Below are 16,615 nucleotides of genomic sequence, written 5' to 3' on the forward strand. Positions count from 1 at the left end.
ATTCCTGTGCTTATCGCAGAATCTACAATTGATGGTACCAGTGCGATAGCAACATCCATAATCCATTTTCTTGAAATTCTAAAAAAACTAATTCGTTCATGTTTTTAAAAAAATAAATTAGTTCAACGTCGCATTGAACTTTTCAATTTCAACAATAATTAATCCAAGCGCTTAATTATAGCTATAAATTGTAGGCTCATATCAATCACAATTTGTTAAATTCAATCAAAATGCAAATCATCTATGATTAAAAAGGTCAATAGTTTTTTATGTTAATTCATTAAAATTTGTAAGAAAATGAATTAGTTTACTATTACATTATCTAATTCTTGGATTTCGACCGTGTGCATGCGTGCGCGCGCACGTTGTTATTTGTCTTATTTTTAAAATATTAATACATATTGTAAAACAAATAACTTTCTATCTCGCTGTAAATTCATCTTCATCCTAGCAGCAGCAGCCGATGCAGTCGCACATACCGGGCCGTCTAGTGAAGCAAGGCACGAATTCATTCGACAGTACAACCATCCACATCCACACACCTGAATGCTCCAACCACATTCATCAGCCGGTCGCGCGAAATGGCAGTCCCGTGAATGGCGCCGACGGTGGTGCCATCGGCGAGTGCGACTTCCACTGCTGCGCTCTTCACGAGGAAGGCCGCAGGATCGCTGTACACAAATCGGTGGCAACATCGCCGATCCAGGACGCACAGCATGCGCAATATCAACACCCACATCATCCACATCAACAACAACAACAGCAAACGCAAACACAAACACCGTCGCCACAGCCGCCATCCTCTCTTTCGGATGGCACCAAGCGACCTGGCCTGAGCAAAGGTCATGTTCGCTTTCGCGATACCGCCGACGAGGAATCAAGCTCACGTCTGGCTGGTGCCGTTACCCATTTTCACTTACATCATAATCATCATCATCAAGAACATGACAGTTCCGAGTCTGAAACGGAAAATACAATGATGGAGGATGAATTCGTAACTTCGGAAAAATTTCTACTACTAATCGATCAACTGACGGTCGATCAGAAGCATCATCTTAGCATCAAGGACATTGGTATCATATTGGAGCGACTCAGCTCTAAAATCCTCGACGTCGAGCGGCTGGATCGCGAAAGCGAGAGCGAGGAGTGCTATAATTGGACGATCAAGGCGCTCATACGGGGCGATGTCCTGCGGGAGCTCGGTGTGATCTACAATGGGAATTATTATGCAATCTCGGAACATCCTGGTTACAAAGAAGAGTCCGAAGAGAATAACGAGGATAATGAGGAGGAAGAGGAAGATAGACTTTAATATGATGCTGTTTTACTAGATAGATAGATAGATTATACACCTATTTCAGGTTATTATTAAATTAGGCACGTTGCAAACGGAAATAAGGACAAAGATCCCATATGGCACAGATCTCCAAGAGATGTTCTGAAGGACGTCCTGGGAACATTCCAACGTCCTGAGAAAACGTTCCTAGGAAAATCTTTAGGATAAAGTGTGCTGTATGGGATAACACGTAGTATCTTCATTGACTCCGAGGATTTTTTGAAAATTAATTCAATCCAATTTTTTAATGATTTTTTTTTAGAATCTATAGCATTTTCTAAAATTTTCTTAGGATTTTTGTGATCCTTTAAGAATTCCCAGTGAGCTTGGGTTTTTCTTTTCTAGAGAAATTTTCTAATGTTAAAACATCAGTTTTGTGCCAAATATATGAAAGTTCTACAGAATTAATTGCTTAAGGTTTGATGAACTTAAGCTTTTTTAGATTAAGTCTTCTAAAACTTCTCAGGATACTCTTAGAATTTTTTAAGCTTTCGGAATTTCTCCCTTAGGATTTCCTAGAATTTTTTAGGAGATTTCCGATATTACAGTCCTTTAAAATCTTAAGATTCTCTGTAAGTTTCTGTGTATGTTTAGAATTTATAATGCTAATCTTACAAGTTTCAAGGAATCTCTAAAAATTTTCCAATTTTAGATATATCCAGAATACTTTTTTTATTTTCGATTCAGGATGTTTTTAAAAAAAATATTTGACTCTAAAATTCTCGGAAGAAAATTTCAAAGAAGGATGTTAAATTAGGACTGTTTCTCGGCTAAAATGAAAAAGTTCCGAGATGTGCAAATTATATGTCATATTAAAGCTACTTAAGTAGAGTCGAGTGATATATTGCTTATTTTAAGGAAATATCGAACAGAAATCGTATTAAAGACAATAAAATTAAAAATTCGTTAATAAGATATCAATATATTTCGCGAATTAAGCAACAAAAATTGTAGTGTTATTATTTAAACATGGTAAGCATGTTTGTTATTCAAAACTAGAATCCGAAACCAAACAATTATTTTGTATTGGACTCTTTATCGTTCGTCAATTGCTTGAAAATTCTCTAAATTATATATTATAAATGCAATATATTTGCTGACAAGTTGCAACTAATTTTGATAAACTCAGGACAAGGTGAGACAGCATTATGTCTATCGCATTAATGAACTCAATGGAATTCGAATTCTTGCGATGGCAAATTGATGGCAATATGTCAGCATGAATATCCTTGACAACTCGTGTTGTCAGCATTTTGTTAGCAATGAGCTCAAAATAAATATGTAATTAATTATTCGTTGCTAACATATTGCTGTCATGCTAACATGTTGCCGACAATAACATAATGTACTATCATTGCTCACAGTTTGCTCTAGAAATTTCAATAACTAATTACATATATAAGCAGTCATGTTATTTAATTTATAATGTATCATATCTTGATGTCAGCAAATATACAGCAAATATATGTATAACAATATATGCAATACATTAGTTTGCACAATATGCTATATCACGCTTAGCTATCTGGGAATATTATGGAGTAGTATTAAAGCATTAAGAAATAATAGCTGTGATTGGAATGTCTTTGACAACACTGATATTAGTGCTAGCTCTTGCAAAACGCTCAAAACTAAATCACATTCTTAATAAATGTGATAATATTAGTTTTATTGACTTTTTACGATTTCTCTCATGTACCCGATGTTTCCCCAAGTTAACCGATACATCACTTGACTCTGCTTAAATAGTCCTTTAATATGATACATAATTTATACTCGGAATTTTTACATTTTAATAAAAAAAAACAGCCCTAATTTAACATCCTCTTTTGTAGATTCTCACGCTTTTTTAATTATTTTATATCTTAATCTTCTTGGAATGCAATTTATTCGTAATCTTGGATCTTGGATTTTTTAAATTATTGTGTACCTTAGAATTCTCTAAATATCGTAAAATATCTTAGACTCTAAATTATAATTCTAGATTCTTTAAATCTTTAGGTATCTTAAATCGAACAGGCAAACATCAATTCTAAATATCTATGATTCTAGATGCTTTAAATCTTGAATATTATAAATTCTAAGTTCAGGAGTTCTTTAACTCCTGAAATCTAAATTTGAAATTTAAATAATATTTTTCACAATAAATCTTTTGCAACGTTTTGAGATATTTATTAACATTATTTGTTAAATTGATGGTCAATTTAAATTGTAATATTATTCTAGCTTCAGCTTACGATTGCATTTCAAATCCAATCAGTAATCTGTTTATAAAATTGGAAAATGTATTTAAAGTTTACATATTTAGAATTATTATTAAGCACCAAGATCTGACTAATATTTAACGATTTTCTACTTATTTGTACTAAAATTTTAGAGCATAGATTTGTTATGAATTCTTTTTTCTTCAATCCTGACATACTTCCCATTCTTTAGGGTTGTATTACTTCTAGAATTGCTCTTGGAGGAATTGGAATAAAAATATACGTTGTAGGACACCATAGAGAGGAATCTTGATTATCAAGATAACAAAAAGAAAAGAACATTTTAATTTAATATTTATTAGAAAAATAAATAGATATATAGATTATAATTAAAAAACTTTCACTTTTGTTTTCATATTTATACCCTTTTGTGAATATTAATCTTCGAATTGAGGAAATACGAAATAAATGTTGTCAAGTTTTACGAAATATTGTGCCAAATCTTTAATTGTTATAATGACTTTATGTATTGATCGACAAGCAATCTAAAGATCGACAACTGTTTCGAAATTCATGAAATCCTCGGATCAAAGACGAGTTCCACGAAAAAGCGAAAATTGAGCGACGTAGGCGAATTACATCTGCGTCACGAAGAATTTAATTCGAATTTGAAAAACAACAGAAGATAGATCGACAAGGATAGATCACCATTTCTTCCGAATGTGTTTCTTAATAAGAAAAAAAAAGAAGAAAACAAAGTAGGGGAAAAAGAGGATCACAACATAATGAAATCATGATATGGAATATGATATAATATACAATTTTATTAAAAATCTAGTTCTATATAAAGACGTTTGTTGAAATACGTATTTATTAAAATTAGCATGTATACTTGTAGGAAACATTTTTGGGATTACGGACGTCGATTCCGTAACCGTCCACAACACTGCCGTTAAAGAAGAAAAAAATAAGAGGATGGAAATGTGAGTGATAGATAGAGGAAGAGGGAGAGAAAAGAGAATGAACTAAAGAGAGGATAAATATATACAATGCGTAATAATTCTTTTCGACACAAGTCTCGGCTAAACTTGATGAGATAATTCTCTTTTTTTTTTGCGAGGCGTAAATGGCTAATCCTTTATTGCAGGTTTTGAGTGGTTTACATAAGTTTTACTACCTTGATTAAAAATGATTTTTAATTTGTATCAATTCAAATATTTTAGGATAATTTATAGATCGACGGATAAAATCCTAAAATGATTTTTTGAACTTCAATTCTTTAAGTTCTTATTGTTAGATTTTCAGATTATAATTTTTCTCAGTATTAATTTTCTTGGATGGGTATTGGAGACATTAAAAAATTTATTAACAGATATTTAAAATTTTAAAAATTATAATTCAAATAATTTTAAAATAATTAACAATGTAGCAAATATAAATAATTTTGTCGTACCGTTCTATAAACAATATACAAGTGTTTTGCAATAAAGGATTAATTAATATTTTTAATATAGCCGCAATTGAGGATGAAAATTTTGCGAAGATGTGAGATCGATCGTCAACGTCAGAAACGATCGATAATAATCGAACAACGGATGGATAACACATATGGCGAGTACTTGTATTAATTCATATAGATCGCCATAGAATGCTCATTATCAATATTAAATATTAATAAATGTATCGCGTGGCTGCCTTCAATTCATCGAACATCGCGTACGAACACAAACCGCGCAAAGATCGACGTCAAAACCAACAACAAAGCGACGCTAACAATGAGAGTGAAGAATGAAGTTGTTTGTTTCTCGCCGACGTAAATTCTTTTTGTAGATTTGTGAAACATGTTCTCATAGCCTAAGATCCTTGGATCTTCGGATTCTCTGATCTTCGATTTTCACTTAGGTACTAGATTCCTTGAATCTAATTTTTTATGTAATCTAGATAACTAATTCTTTTTAATAATATGAATTAATCGATATTGCGAGTTTGGTTTTTAAAAATTCAATTTTTAAAATTCTTAGTTCCTTGAATTTTCTAAATTAAAGAAATTTTAGAATATTTAAAATATATTTTAATCTATTTAATCTATTTATTGAATTATTATTGATTCTTTCTTAATCTCTTCTACCGAATTATTATCAATTCTTTCTTAATCTATTTTTTATGTTGATTATTAATTCTTCTTTAATGGAATCTAGTACCCATTTTATTTATTTTAACTCATCACAACTACTAATTCTCGGACTGGATCTGCGAATGAAAGTTATTTAAAGTGGAGTATACAGGCAGCATCGCTCAAAGTTTTCTACTTCTCCCTTAGAATGAAATTAATGCGTGATTATATATACATAATTTCTTCTACGTGATCAATGATTATTTTAAAGAAATCGCAAACATTGCAAATATTAAATTGGAAAAATGGAAAATTTTTTATTGTTTTATTTCCTTTCGTTTAAATGTATGATAAAAAATGTGTGACAAGGAATTCTTTATCTTTTTGTACTTTTATTATAAAAATTTGTTTATATTTTTATTACTTTATTTAAGGAGTATTTACATAAATATCGAATTTTTTTATGAGAGAGATGGAAGTTGGAAGTTTTGAACGATACTTAAAAAATACATATGCTTATACATATATGAGCGTGTAACAGTATAAACATAGTCTGAACCATTCGGAATTTACGTTAGCGAACGTATCACATGATTATAAGTGATATATCGATTCATGTTGATAAAATACGCTCTATATGAAACTTTGCAATTTTAATATATTTCTATTGTAAGTATACTCAAAAAACTCTGTGTGTGTATGTATGTATGTATGTATGTATGTATGTATGTATGTATGTATGTATGTATGTATGTATGTATGTATGTATGTATGTATGTATGTGTGTGTGTGTGTGTGTGTGTGTGTGTGTGTGTGTGTGTGTGTGTGTGTGTGTGCGTGCGTGCGTGCGTGCGTGCGTGCGTGCGTGCGTGCGTGCGTGCGTGTGCGTGTGCGCGCGCGCGCGTATGTGTGTGTGTGTGCGTGCGTGCGTGCGTGCGTGCGCGTGTGTGTGTAATGAGTGCGTGTGTGCGTGCGAGCGCGTGTGCGTGCGTGTGTGTATGTAATGAGTGCGTGTGTGCGTGCGAGCGAGCGAGCGAGCGAGCGTGTGTGTGTGTGTGTGTGTGTGTGTGTGTGTGTGTGTGTGAAAAAGAGAGAAAGAGAGAGCTACACGATGTATGGAAGTTATTCGATAGCGTATATAAATATATACATATATATATATATATATAGATATATACATATATTATATATAATACAGCGAATTATCGTGGGAAAATACGTTATACTTATAAGTCGTCACGGTTATGACCGACTTAAAGAATACTGGAACGAATGTTGAGAATAACTAAAAAAAAACCAAGAACAAAAAAGTAAATATCCACATACAGAGGAAGTAGCTAAGCTTGTCATTCCGTTGGCGTTCAGATTTTTCATGTGTCTTATCTCATCTCATACTTCGTTCGCGATCATTTTACCTTCGAGCGTGGTACGCTTGGATCGCAAAATTATCGAAATCTAGGAATTTGAGTTCCCTTGGATTTAAAGTTCTGGAAAATCATTTCGAATATAGATCATTTTCAATTTAAGATTTCACGGATCTTGAATTAAGTAAGATCTTAGATTCCATGGATCTGACTTTCCTAGATCGTTCGACTTGTTATTTCTATAGACACATCGTATCATTAACTCCTCGAGTCATCATATCTTGATACTTTGGTTTTCAAGGGTTATATGAATTTAAGATAATCAGAATAAGAAAAGAATAGGGGGAAGAACGAAAAGGAAGGAGGGAAATACAAAATAGAACAATTTAGAATTATCGGAATGATCGTACATCTTTTTCATTGTAAAGAAACGTATGCTTTTGCAATTGAAAGTTTCTGCTATCGAGAACTATTTCACGATAAAAAAAAACCTTTCACAGGTTTCTGGTCTCATAGTTACTTCAAATAATAATAAATAATAGTAATGATGAAACAGCAGCAAATAATATGAATATTAATATTTACAATAAAATAATAATGGTAAAAGGAATAAAAGAATTGTTGTAAGTTGGAACTGTTGTTTCTGGTACATGCAGATACTATACGTATATACACACGCGCACCTTAAGAACATTAAAATATGGCCTTTGTCATTTATTTGTACGTAACCTCCTATGATCCTTTCTTATAAATGTAATGTCTGGAATTATTCGAACAGAAATTAACTGGCACACTTATTAAGTATTTTATATATATCGTATTCAGTAATCGTTGAGATCATTAATTATTTATTTGTAATTATCACAGATTTTTAAATATTTTTTTAAAATAAAAGGCATAAATTTGCGTGCGGATCCTTAAACTCTTTTTGCATTTTCAGCAATTTTAGACTCCTATTCTGTACTTTAAGGGAATCTTAAATCCGTTTGTATTAACGATTAAATCGTAATTTTTGTATAATAATTTTTTCCTCTTTTACAGATTCGAAAATCCTTTTCCAGGATTAAATTATACGCATTAACACGTCTGTAAAACTCATTCTACATTAGATGCAAGCCGATCATAAGTTTGTTGCGACAGCCAATAAACGTTGATTTCAAAATGCAAGTTTCAGCTTATTTGACTGTCGCAACAAACTTACAATCGGCTTGCGTCTAATGTAAAATGAGTTTTACAGACATGTTAATGCATATAATTTAATCCTGGAAAAGGATTTTCGAATCTGTAAAAGAGGAAAAAATTGTTATACAAAAATTATAATTTAATCGAATAATACAGACAGCCTTAGGATCTCCTTAATGACTGTATTGATATCGTTTCAATAATTAAAAAATAGGATTATTTTTAATTTCTTCAGATCTTCGAATATATTCATATATGCTACTCTTAATATTTTTATACTATCTATTATTTACACTATTAAGTACTTATTATTAAGCAATTTATATTATCTATGACTCTTATAAATATTTCCGACTATTATGAAATGTTATTAATGTTGGGGAAGGCTTTATTTTGTAAGAGATGTTTGCTATGGTATTCCTATTTGTATAATTTGTTATATGTTAGATTGATATATATTGATATACAGTCTTGTGCAAATTAATGTGCGTACATGCGTGCGTGTTAACAGATAATTTTTAAATTTATACTATATATATATTTATTATATAAAAAGGATTCACAATATTGTGAATCCTTTTTATGTAATAATTATATGTACATCTAAAAATTACTTTTTGTTCACATTAATTTGCATAAGACTGTAATTGTAATTATTCTATCATAATAACGAGATTTTTCACGACCTACTGATCTGTAGTGAGCAATTGACGATTACTATAAGAGAGAGATCTAGCGTAAGCAACCTCGCATTATGATTACCTCTATGTATCTGCATGACCACTTTACAATAATCTTTAACTACTCTTAAAGGAAGGAAGATATAGTCACATAGCAGAAGAGAACTTTTATACAGGTGTTCCAAAGTATGTGCCAAAGAAGAAAATCGAGATTTACAAATCGATGCTATATATAATACTCGATGCTAGTACATATTTTATCTTCGCGACGACAATCTTTCTCAGTATATAAATCTCAATATTTAACTATTAATCTCTTAATCCTTGTTAAAACTTATTAAGAATAAGTTTTTTTATTAAGAATAAGTACGTTTGAATTTGCAAACGTTTACATTCTCTATTTTCCAAATTTTTTCATTCCTAACGTTTCAAACTCATAAATTTTTAAAAATATTTTGAACAATAATATTTACATAGATTTTTCTGGATCCCATCATTTATGTAATCCTGAAACTACAAAAGCAATTTTTTTCTTTTACAAATACATATATTTTACATGTTTTATAGGAGAAATTAATTTTCAACGTCGCGCGAAACACTTTCGGAGCACTTTGTATAAATATTCATACTAATCGCGAAGTACATTTAGCAACTCTTGCAGCATAGCGATTAGCTCGTATTAATAAATGAATGACGTTATTAATTAATTGCATTAACGAAGGTAAGATTCGAAACAATGAAGTAAAGGAGTTAATCAAAAGACGGAAATTCTTGCGAGATTTATTCAGGATGAGGTACTTAGGAAGTCTTCCCTCGCGAGAGGCATGTTGCCCTGCACGTATACAATGTGTCAAGAAAGCATTCATTCATACACATCATGTTTTTTTATTATAAACATTGCATCATACTTTTCATATTACATTAAAAATTCTTTTATTATATATCTATTGTATTATGTACTTATATTACGTGAAGTAAATTATTTGTGACATAAGTAGACATTTATAATGTTTAATATAATAAACTTTTCAATAATTATAAAATATCAAAAATTCTAGATTTCTTGGGTCCTTAAAATTCTTATTAATTATCAAATATTTTAAATATTAAATAATTTATTTTTGGAATGCTTGAATACTAATTAAATTTAACACAAAATTTAAATTATTTTTAATATTTAGTTCTTTGAATTTAAACCTTTCTAAAATTCTTTCTAAAAAATTGTAATAATTAATAAATTTTGTCGAATCAAATAGCGCAATTTACAGTATATTTCTACAGTTTAACATTATATTGTAAGTACATTGTTACAATACAATTACAAAATTTATTGTCCTTAAATAAGATTATATTTTTATCGTGAAATACGATGCGAACGCTTTCTTTGCACATCACGCATATACATATACATATATATATATATATATATATATATATATATATATATGAATTATATAATATAAAAACTAATATGCAATTCTACAATACACTGTCGAAAATGAAACATAAAACAAGTAGTGCAAATTAAGGTTTTTTAAGCATTAACGATGAAAGAAAATGAGAGAATTAATACTGGCGATGACGACTTTTTTAACGGTTTATCGCGTTACGGAGTATAATATGTGTATATATACATGAATGCATAACGTATCCTTATGGATTAGAATGGAAAAAAGAAGAAACATGCGTAGACCATATGTGTCTATGTATATACATATATATATACAATTCATATATACGCGCGTGCGTGGGAATGTGCGTATGCGTGTTTGACGAGAGTGCAGCAAGAATGTAAATAATAAAGGTCGTATAATTATACGATTAGCCATTGAGATCTGTAATTGCCAAGTGTATAAGTCACAAACAATACATACATATATGTATAGGGTATCCCGCAATTTTTGTCAAACACTTTTATGTAGATAGAGTGGATTAAACTGAATTGAAAAGTCTTCTACCATCTTGCAATTTTCACAATGGTTAACGAGATATTAATTACTAAAAATTGCCGAATGTTGATCTTCAATAATTTTTTATTCAAATACTATCATCTTTACAGAAAAACAGCAAGAGACACAAATTGTTTATTTTCTTCTAGACATCTAAGAATTTTTTCAGAATTTTTTATCTTTTTAGTACTTATATATTTTCTAATTAGCAACTATTTTTACCAACATGAAAAAATACGGTATTAAAAAATTGTGAAAAAATTTTGAAAAAATTCTCAAAACTCAGAAGAAGAAAATAAACAATCTTTGTCTTTTGCTGTTTTTCTGTAAAGTTGATATTTGAGTAAAAAAATTATAGAAGATCAATATTCGATAATATTTAGTAATTAATATCTCGTTAACCATTGCGAAAATTGCAAAATGATGCAGGACTTTTCGACTTATTTTACTCTATCTATATAAAAAAGCGCTTGGCAAAAATTTACGGAACACCCTATATATATACATATAAGTATATATACATGTATATATCATATACACATGTATCTATAATATCTATATATATATATGTATATATACATATATAAATTATATAATATGAGTTCGATGCACTATAGCGACAATCGCATTATCCTGTGCGATTTTCTGACAAATGAGTTTTTGCACCACTTTGTTCGTGAATTTTTCTGCAAAATGGTGTCTAAACGAATTTAAGAATATTATAATAAAAACGACAGCTCAATTTTTTATTCTTTCTCGTTTATTTGGGTTTTGGTACAATTGGATTAAACAGTTTTCTAAATCCACAGTTACCTGGATGTTTTTTCTTTGATCTTTTCATATATATTACATATGTAATACCTCAAATCCCGAATCTCTTCCTCAAAATTTTATTTCATTATTACTAAAAATTATTCAGATTATCGTCGATAAACAAAATTCACCAACAAAAGAGCGGTGCAAAATTATGATGAGAGCATCATAAGCATTCTTTGTTAATCCTTTCTGGGCACATATAGCGTTCGTTCTTAGATGCACTGTGATCAGATTCCACACCATTAATACCTTAATACGTGTGTAATCTTATTTTTCATTTAAAAATAGATAAGTTAAGATTAAGAAGATAAAAGCGAAATTTCATGAATCTTAATTTTATGAGATTCGACAGGCTATATCTTCAGATACATACACAGAAAGGGTTAATCCTTCCATCGCACCACTGCTGCAACTGAATGCATTTACTAAAAGGATCAGTTAACAAGCGTCGCAGGATAATGCCCAGGGAGATTGCTCGATTGTTGAAGAGGCGAATGTTCACGCTGACGTCGAGCTTATAAAGTTACTTAATATTAGACGGATGTTTTTACACGACTGCCACTTTACAATGACGCAAAATTACAATTGTTTGTCTCAATGGCCGGCGCGCATGTTTGTCGTCGTCGCACAATATGAAATTTTTGTCCAATCAAAGAGGATACGTTATTTGTTATTACATTCTGCACTTTTGTTTTAAAAATTAAATTTATATGTATTAATTTGGAACTTATATCTGAAGAAAATAATTTATGTAAAAAGATCTTGAATAAAAATGAAAAAAATAACTTATCTTTTAGGTATAATGTGAGAAAAATATAATTTTATTATTTTAAATTAATAGAAAAATTTATGTAAACTTACTTATTTCTGTAAATTTAAGATTAAAACTTTTTAATAAGAACATTAAACTATAATTTTATTTTTTAACTAATATCTATATTTTATGAAATTATTTCGGAAAGATAATTTTTTTTATCTTTCATCTTTGAATTCTGAGCCGCAGAATTCTTTCATGTAGAAAGCTAACAAAAAAATGCAAGCTATAAACATTTAGACATAATCAGATAAAACATTTATCTTTTTTCTCCTAGATTGGTCAAATTTCATACTGTATATCATGTTTTCGGTCAGTGCGAAAAACGGCGTTTTTCTCTATTATTTTTTCTCGCCACAGAAAACACGGCGGCGAACTCTGCGCACGGCGAATAAGTTCCACTGCGAACGCAAGTCTGTTTCTCTCGACTACAGATTAATCGAAATGTACCTACTATACGTAAATAAATAAATAAACAAATAAACAAATAAGTGGAAAAAATAAAGAGAGAAAGACTAGGCCGTTTGCGACTGTTTACTTTCATTATTAAAAAATTATTATTAAAAGTTATTTATTTTGTGTTTGATGTTTGTAAATGCATGTTATTCTTATTACAAATTATATATATATATATATATATATATATATATACACATATATAATTTATATATTATTTCTTTAAATATTAAGCTATCCCTATTTGCTTAAAAGAATTACCCAATTGTTTTCAATATTCAGTTTTCATTAAAAACAATTTGTATTATCAATTAAAATATATTTATCAACAAAATATAAAAAAACAAATAATTTTTTAAAATTATGGACCATTTAATATATCTTAAATAACTGTTTTGAATAAAAAAAAAATAGTTTTTTAGCCTTTATTTATGTAACTCCGTATTTTTGTATATTTTAGCTTTTACATTTTTTAATGAAAAATGCACATGTAGTCTATGCCAAATGTGCAGAATAGCATTATTCCACTCACGCGCTATCTGATATAAATAAATAAACGCAAGCTGAATCGGTTGCTGCGCAGTCTACACAGCGACCCAAATTTAGACCAACATGGATGAATCTTTCATATGTCTTATATTGTTAGCCCTCTTTATCTTTTGTGTACATCAAAATCCATTATTGTATAAAACAGTATCATTAATACATATCATCGTTATTTTATTATTCTAAACAATAATACAAATAAATTTTAAAGAAATTTTTTTTCTCTCTTTTTTTAAATTCTATTTATACACTTGATATAGTACACTTGATAATAATTCGATCTTTTACATCTTGAAAACTAACAATTTTAAACTTTATTATAAAGAGTTAATTTTATGTTACAATTTTTCTTAAATTTGAAAATAAATTTTTAAATAAATTCTTTAGTTTTACTTTTTTCTTATTATATATATTTCTTATTATATATATATTTTTTACAATGTCCTCCGATTTTATCAATTTTGAATAATTGTTTTGAGAAATTTGTTATTATTAACATATTTATAGATATAATTATGATCATCTTGAGAGGCAGTCATTGCGACACTTGAGTCTCAAATAAATTCACTGATATAAAACAGCTATGTCAGATAAATGGCAGAGCACTTGCTTTTGCAAGCTATGTAAGCTTTTGTATGTTTAAATTTAGATATGAAACTTCAACTTGACGACAATTGGCTGTAAGATTGACCAGCAGGTAAGAAGTTACTGATGATGATAAATCTGTTAGAAGTCTGAGTCGCACAAAATAGTTATACACTGAACTCTGCAGGAAGAAAGAAGTCCGCGCTTTTTTGTAGAGGAATAATAAATAATGGTAAGTATCAAACTCTAATTATCACAATTAAAATGATCAAAATTGTTTTTTACTCTCAAGTGAATCCAAATTAAAATTTCATTAATTTCATTAATTTTCTAAATTCAGCATGTACATATTAACTTTCTTGAATAATAATATCATCGGATATTAACTTTTTCGATTTTAGATCTTTTTTGAATCTTGGATATTATAATTCATGAATTAATCTAGTTGCCAGAATCGTAGGCTCTGATACTTTTATATTCCTCGTATCCTGATAAGTCTAACTCTCATATTTGTTGCAAAACGAACTATCTTAGTATCCGAATTCTTTAAATTCTAAGTTCTCGAGATTTTAAATTATTTAGCACTCGCCTATCTAGCATCTTACATTCCAAGAATTTTTGAAACCTAGTTCACAGATCTTAATTCTTTTCATTCCAACTACTGCTGCAACATCCGCAGATTTTTTCTTACAATTAGTCAGACCAATCTCAATTGTTCTTTACACACCATTACTATTGGCAATAATTCTACTCTTCACTTCACATTTGATCTACCATCTCCAATATTTCATATTCTATGCTATCGACTAGCTAATTTAGCTTCCCCTCTTATTCCCTTTTATTTCCAGTTTACTTGTTTGATTGACGCTAATGATCGTACTACTAATTAGTAGTTTGGATATATATTTCCTTCATAGTCATCTACTATAAGTAAAACCGAGAGAATGAAACTTCTATGATAATTGGTTTCACGACTATTAATTTATCCTTACCTTAATACATTTAAGTATATATCTTTAATATCCTTTTACTTTGTTTAATTCTGAGCTAAGATAGAATTTTAATCACCTAACGTTTTAAAAAATTTTCAAAAAATTAAAAAATGTACAATAAATTTCTACCACATTTTCTATTTCCTTCCTCCCCCTCCCCCCTTCCCCATACACACACACACATACATACACATACATTGTTTTTCTTCTTCTTTTTACTCATATATCCAAAATCGAAAAATTAAAAAAAAAATTTTAAATAAAATTTAAAATTCGCAATCTTTTTCGTTCTTTGTTTTTTTTAGAATAGATTATTCCACCTTTCAATAAACTTCAACTCATTTCTTACTCTCTTAATCAATCTCTTATGATCTTATTCTTTTACTCTTTTGTTTACCCATTACAGATAATGTTACCACATAATTTATCTGAAGGTAGAACAACTGGTCCTTAATATTGTATCTTCGATGTATCTCCAATATTTTATTCTAGATACTTCTATTTCAGCTTTCTTATTCATTCCATCTTCCTACTTCCCCCTCATCTCTCTCTTTCTCTCTAACCTTGCTTTTTCATCTCTCTTCTCATTTCTTCATTCCTAATTTATTACTATTCATTTGCAATTTTCTTCATAATCGCGTAGGCACTTTGCGCTATTTTTCTTTTACAGGATCCGACTAAGCGACAGGATCACCATCTTCAAGCGATTGATACTCCATGGCAGCTCCCGCCACCTGGTCCAGGTTCATCCTCTCTCATGTCCTGCGCGTTAGAGGGGGTTTTCACATCTCGATACCCCCGCGGCAGCAGCGAGAAAGCCGCCGGCGCGACCGGCGCGCGTTATTGATTTGACAGGAATGACGGGAGGCGGAATGGCGCAGGAATCGATAAGAGAAGGTGGTGGTCCAAGCTGCTGGTGATGGGCTGCGCGGGGGTGCGCAAGAAAGAGAGGCTGCTTGTACAACGAGGGTGCTAGAGCGAGCGAGCGAGCGAGCGGCGAACTGTGTAGGGTTGGTAGCGAGCAGGTAGAGGGAGTGATGAGGAGAAGAACGAGGGCTGGCGGGAGCGGTAGCGAGGAGGAGGATCAGAAGAGAGAGGGAGCGGAGAATATTTTCATACTCCAGACTCCCGGCGTAGGTAGAAGATGGCAGCCGAGGCGTGATTCGGTCCGGGCAGTTTCCTCTTTTCTGGCCGCGCGCGCGCGAGAGTAGTAGGGCCGCAATCCGCTCCGGGTTTGAGAAGAAGTCGGAAAGTAGTGTGCTCTCCCTTCGTGGTCGATCTCAGCTCCTCGTTGTCGGTCGACGGTGCACGAAAACTCCAAAAAAAGCCGCCGAGAGATGATTTAAAGAGAGATAGAGAACAAGCAGAAAGAGAGAGAGAGAGAGAGAGAGAGAGAGAAAGAGAGAGAGAGAGGGAGGGAGAAAGAGAAAGAGAGAGAAAGAGAGAGACTGATTGACTGACTGATACTAAAGGAAAGATAAACGATCAAAAAGAGGAAAAGATAGAACGAGAAGGAAGAGAAAGATCCGCTCCATTTCGCTCATCTGCATTTCGTTCGCGCGACGTATCCAATTCGCT

The 16,615-nt window shown here is 31.0% G+C and overlaps 1 protein-coding gene across 2 annotated transcripts in view; it reads left to right on the forward strand.

Annotated features, from left to right (window-relative positions):
• Positions 1 to 16,519, forward strand: part of Drep2 (DNA fragmentation factor-related protein 2) — a 26,742-nt gene extending 10,223 nt beyond the window's left edge. The window contains exons 5-6 of one of the 2 annotated variants that reach the window (XM_011067103.2): positions 452 to 14,277; positions 15,708 to 16,519. In XM_011067103.2, coding sequence (XP_011065405.1) covers positions 452 to 1,312 — 861 coding nt within the window. In that variant the 3' untranslated portion in view covers positions 1,313 to 14,277; positions 15,708 to 16,519. The remainder of the gene's footprint in view (positions 1 to 451; positions 14,278 to 15,707) is intronic. The other variant, XM_011067104.2, reaches the window with a different exon arrangement.
• Positions 16,520 to 16,615: the final 96 nt, after the last annotated feature.

Source organism: Acromyrmex echinatior, chromosome 2, assembly GCF_024713525.1.
Source record: "Acromyrmex echinatior isolate Ae372 chromosome 2, ASM2471352v2, whole genome shotgun sequence".
NCBI classification, from domain to species: domain Eukaryota; kingdom Metazoa; phylum Arthropoda; class Insecta; order Hymenoptera; family Formicidae; genus Acromyrmex; species Acromyrmex echinatior.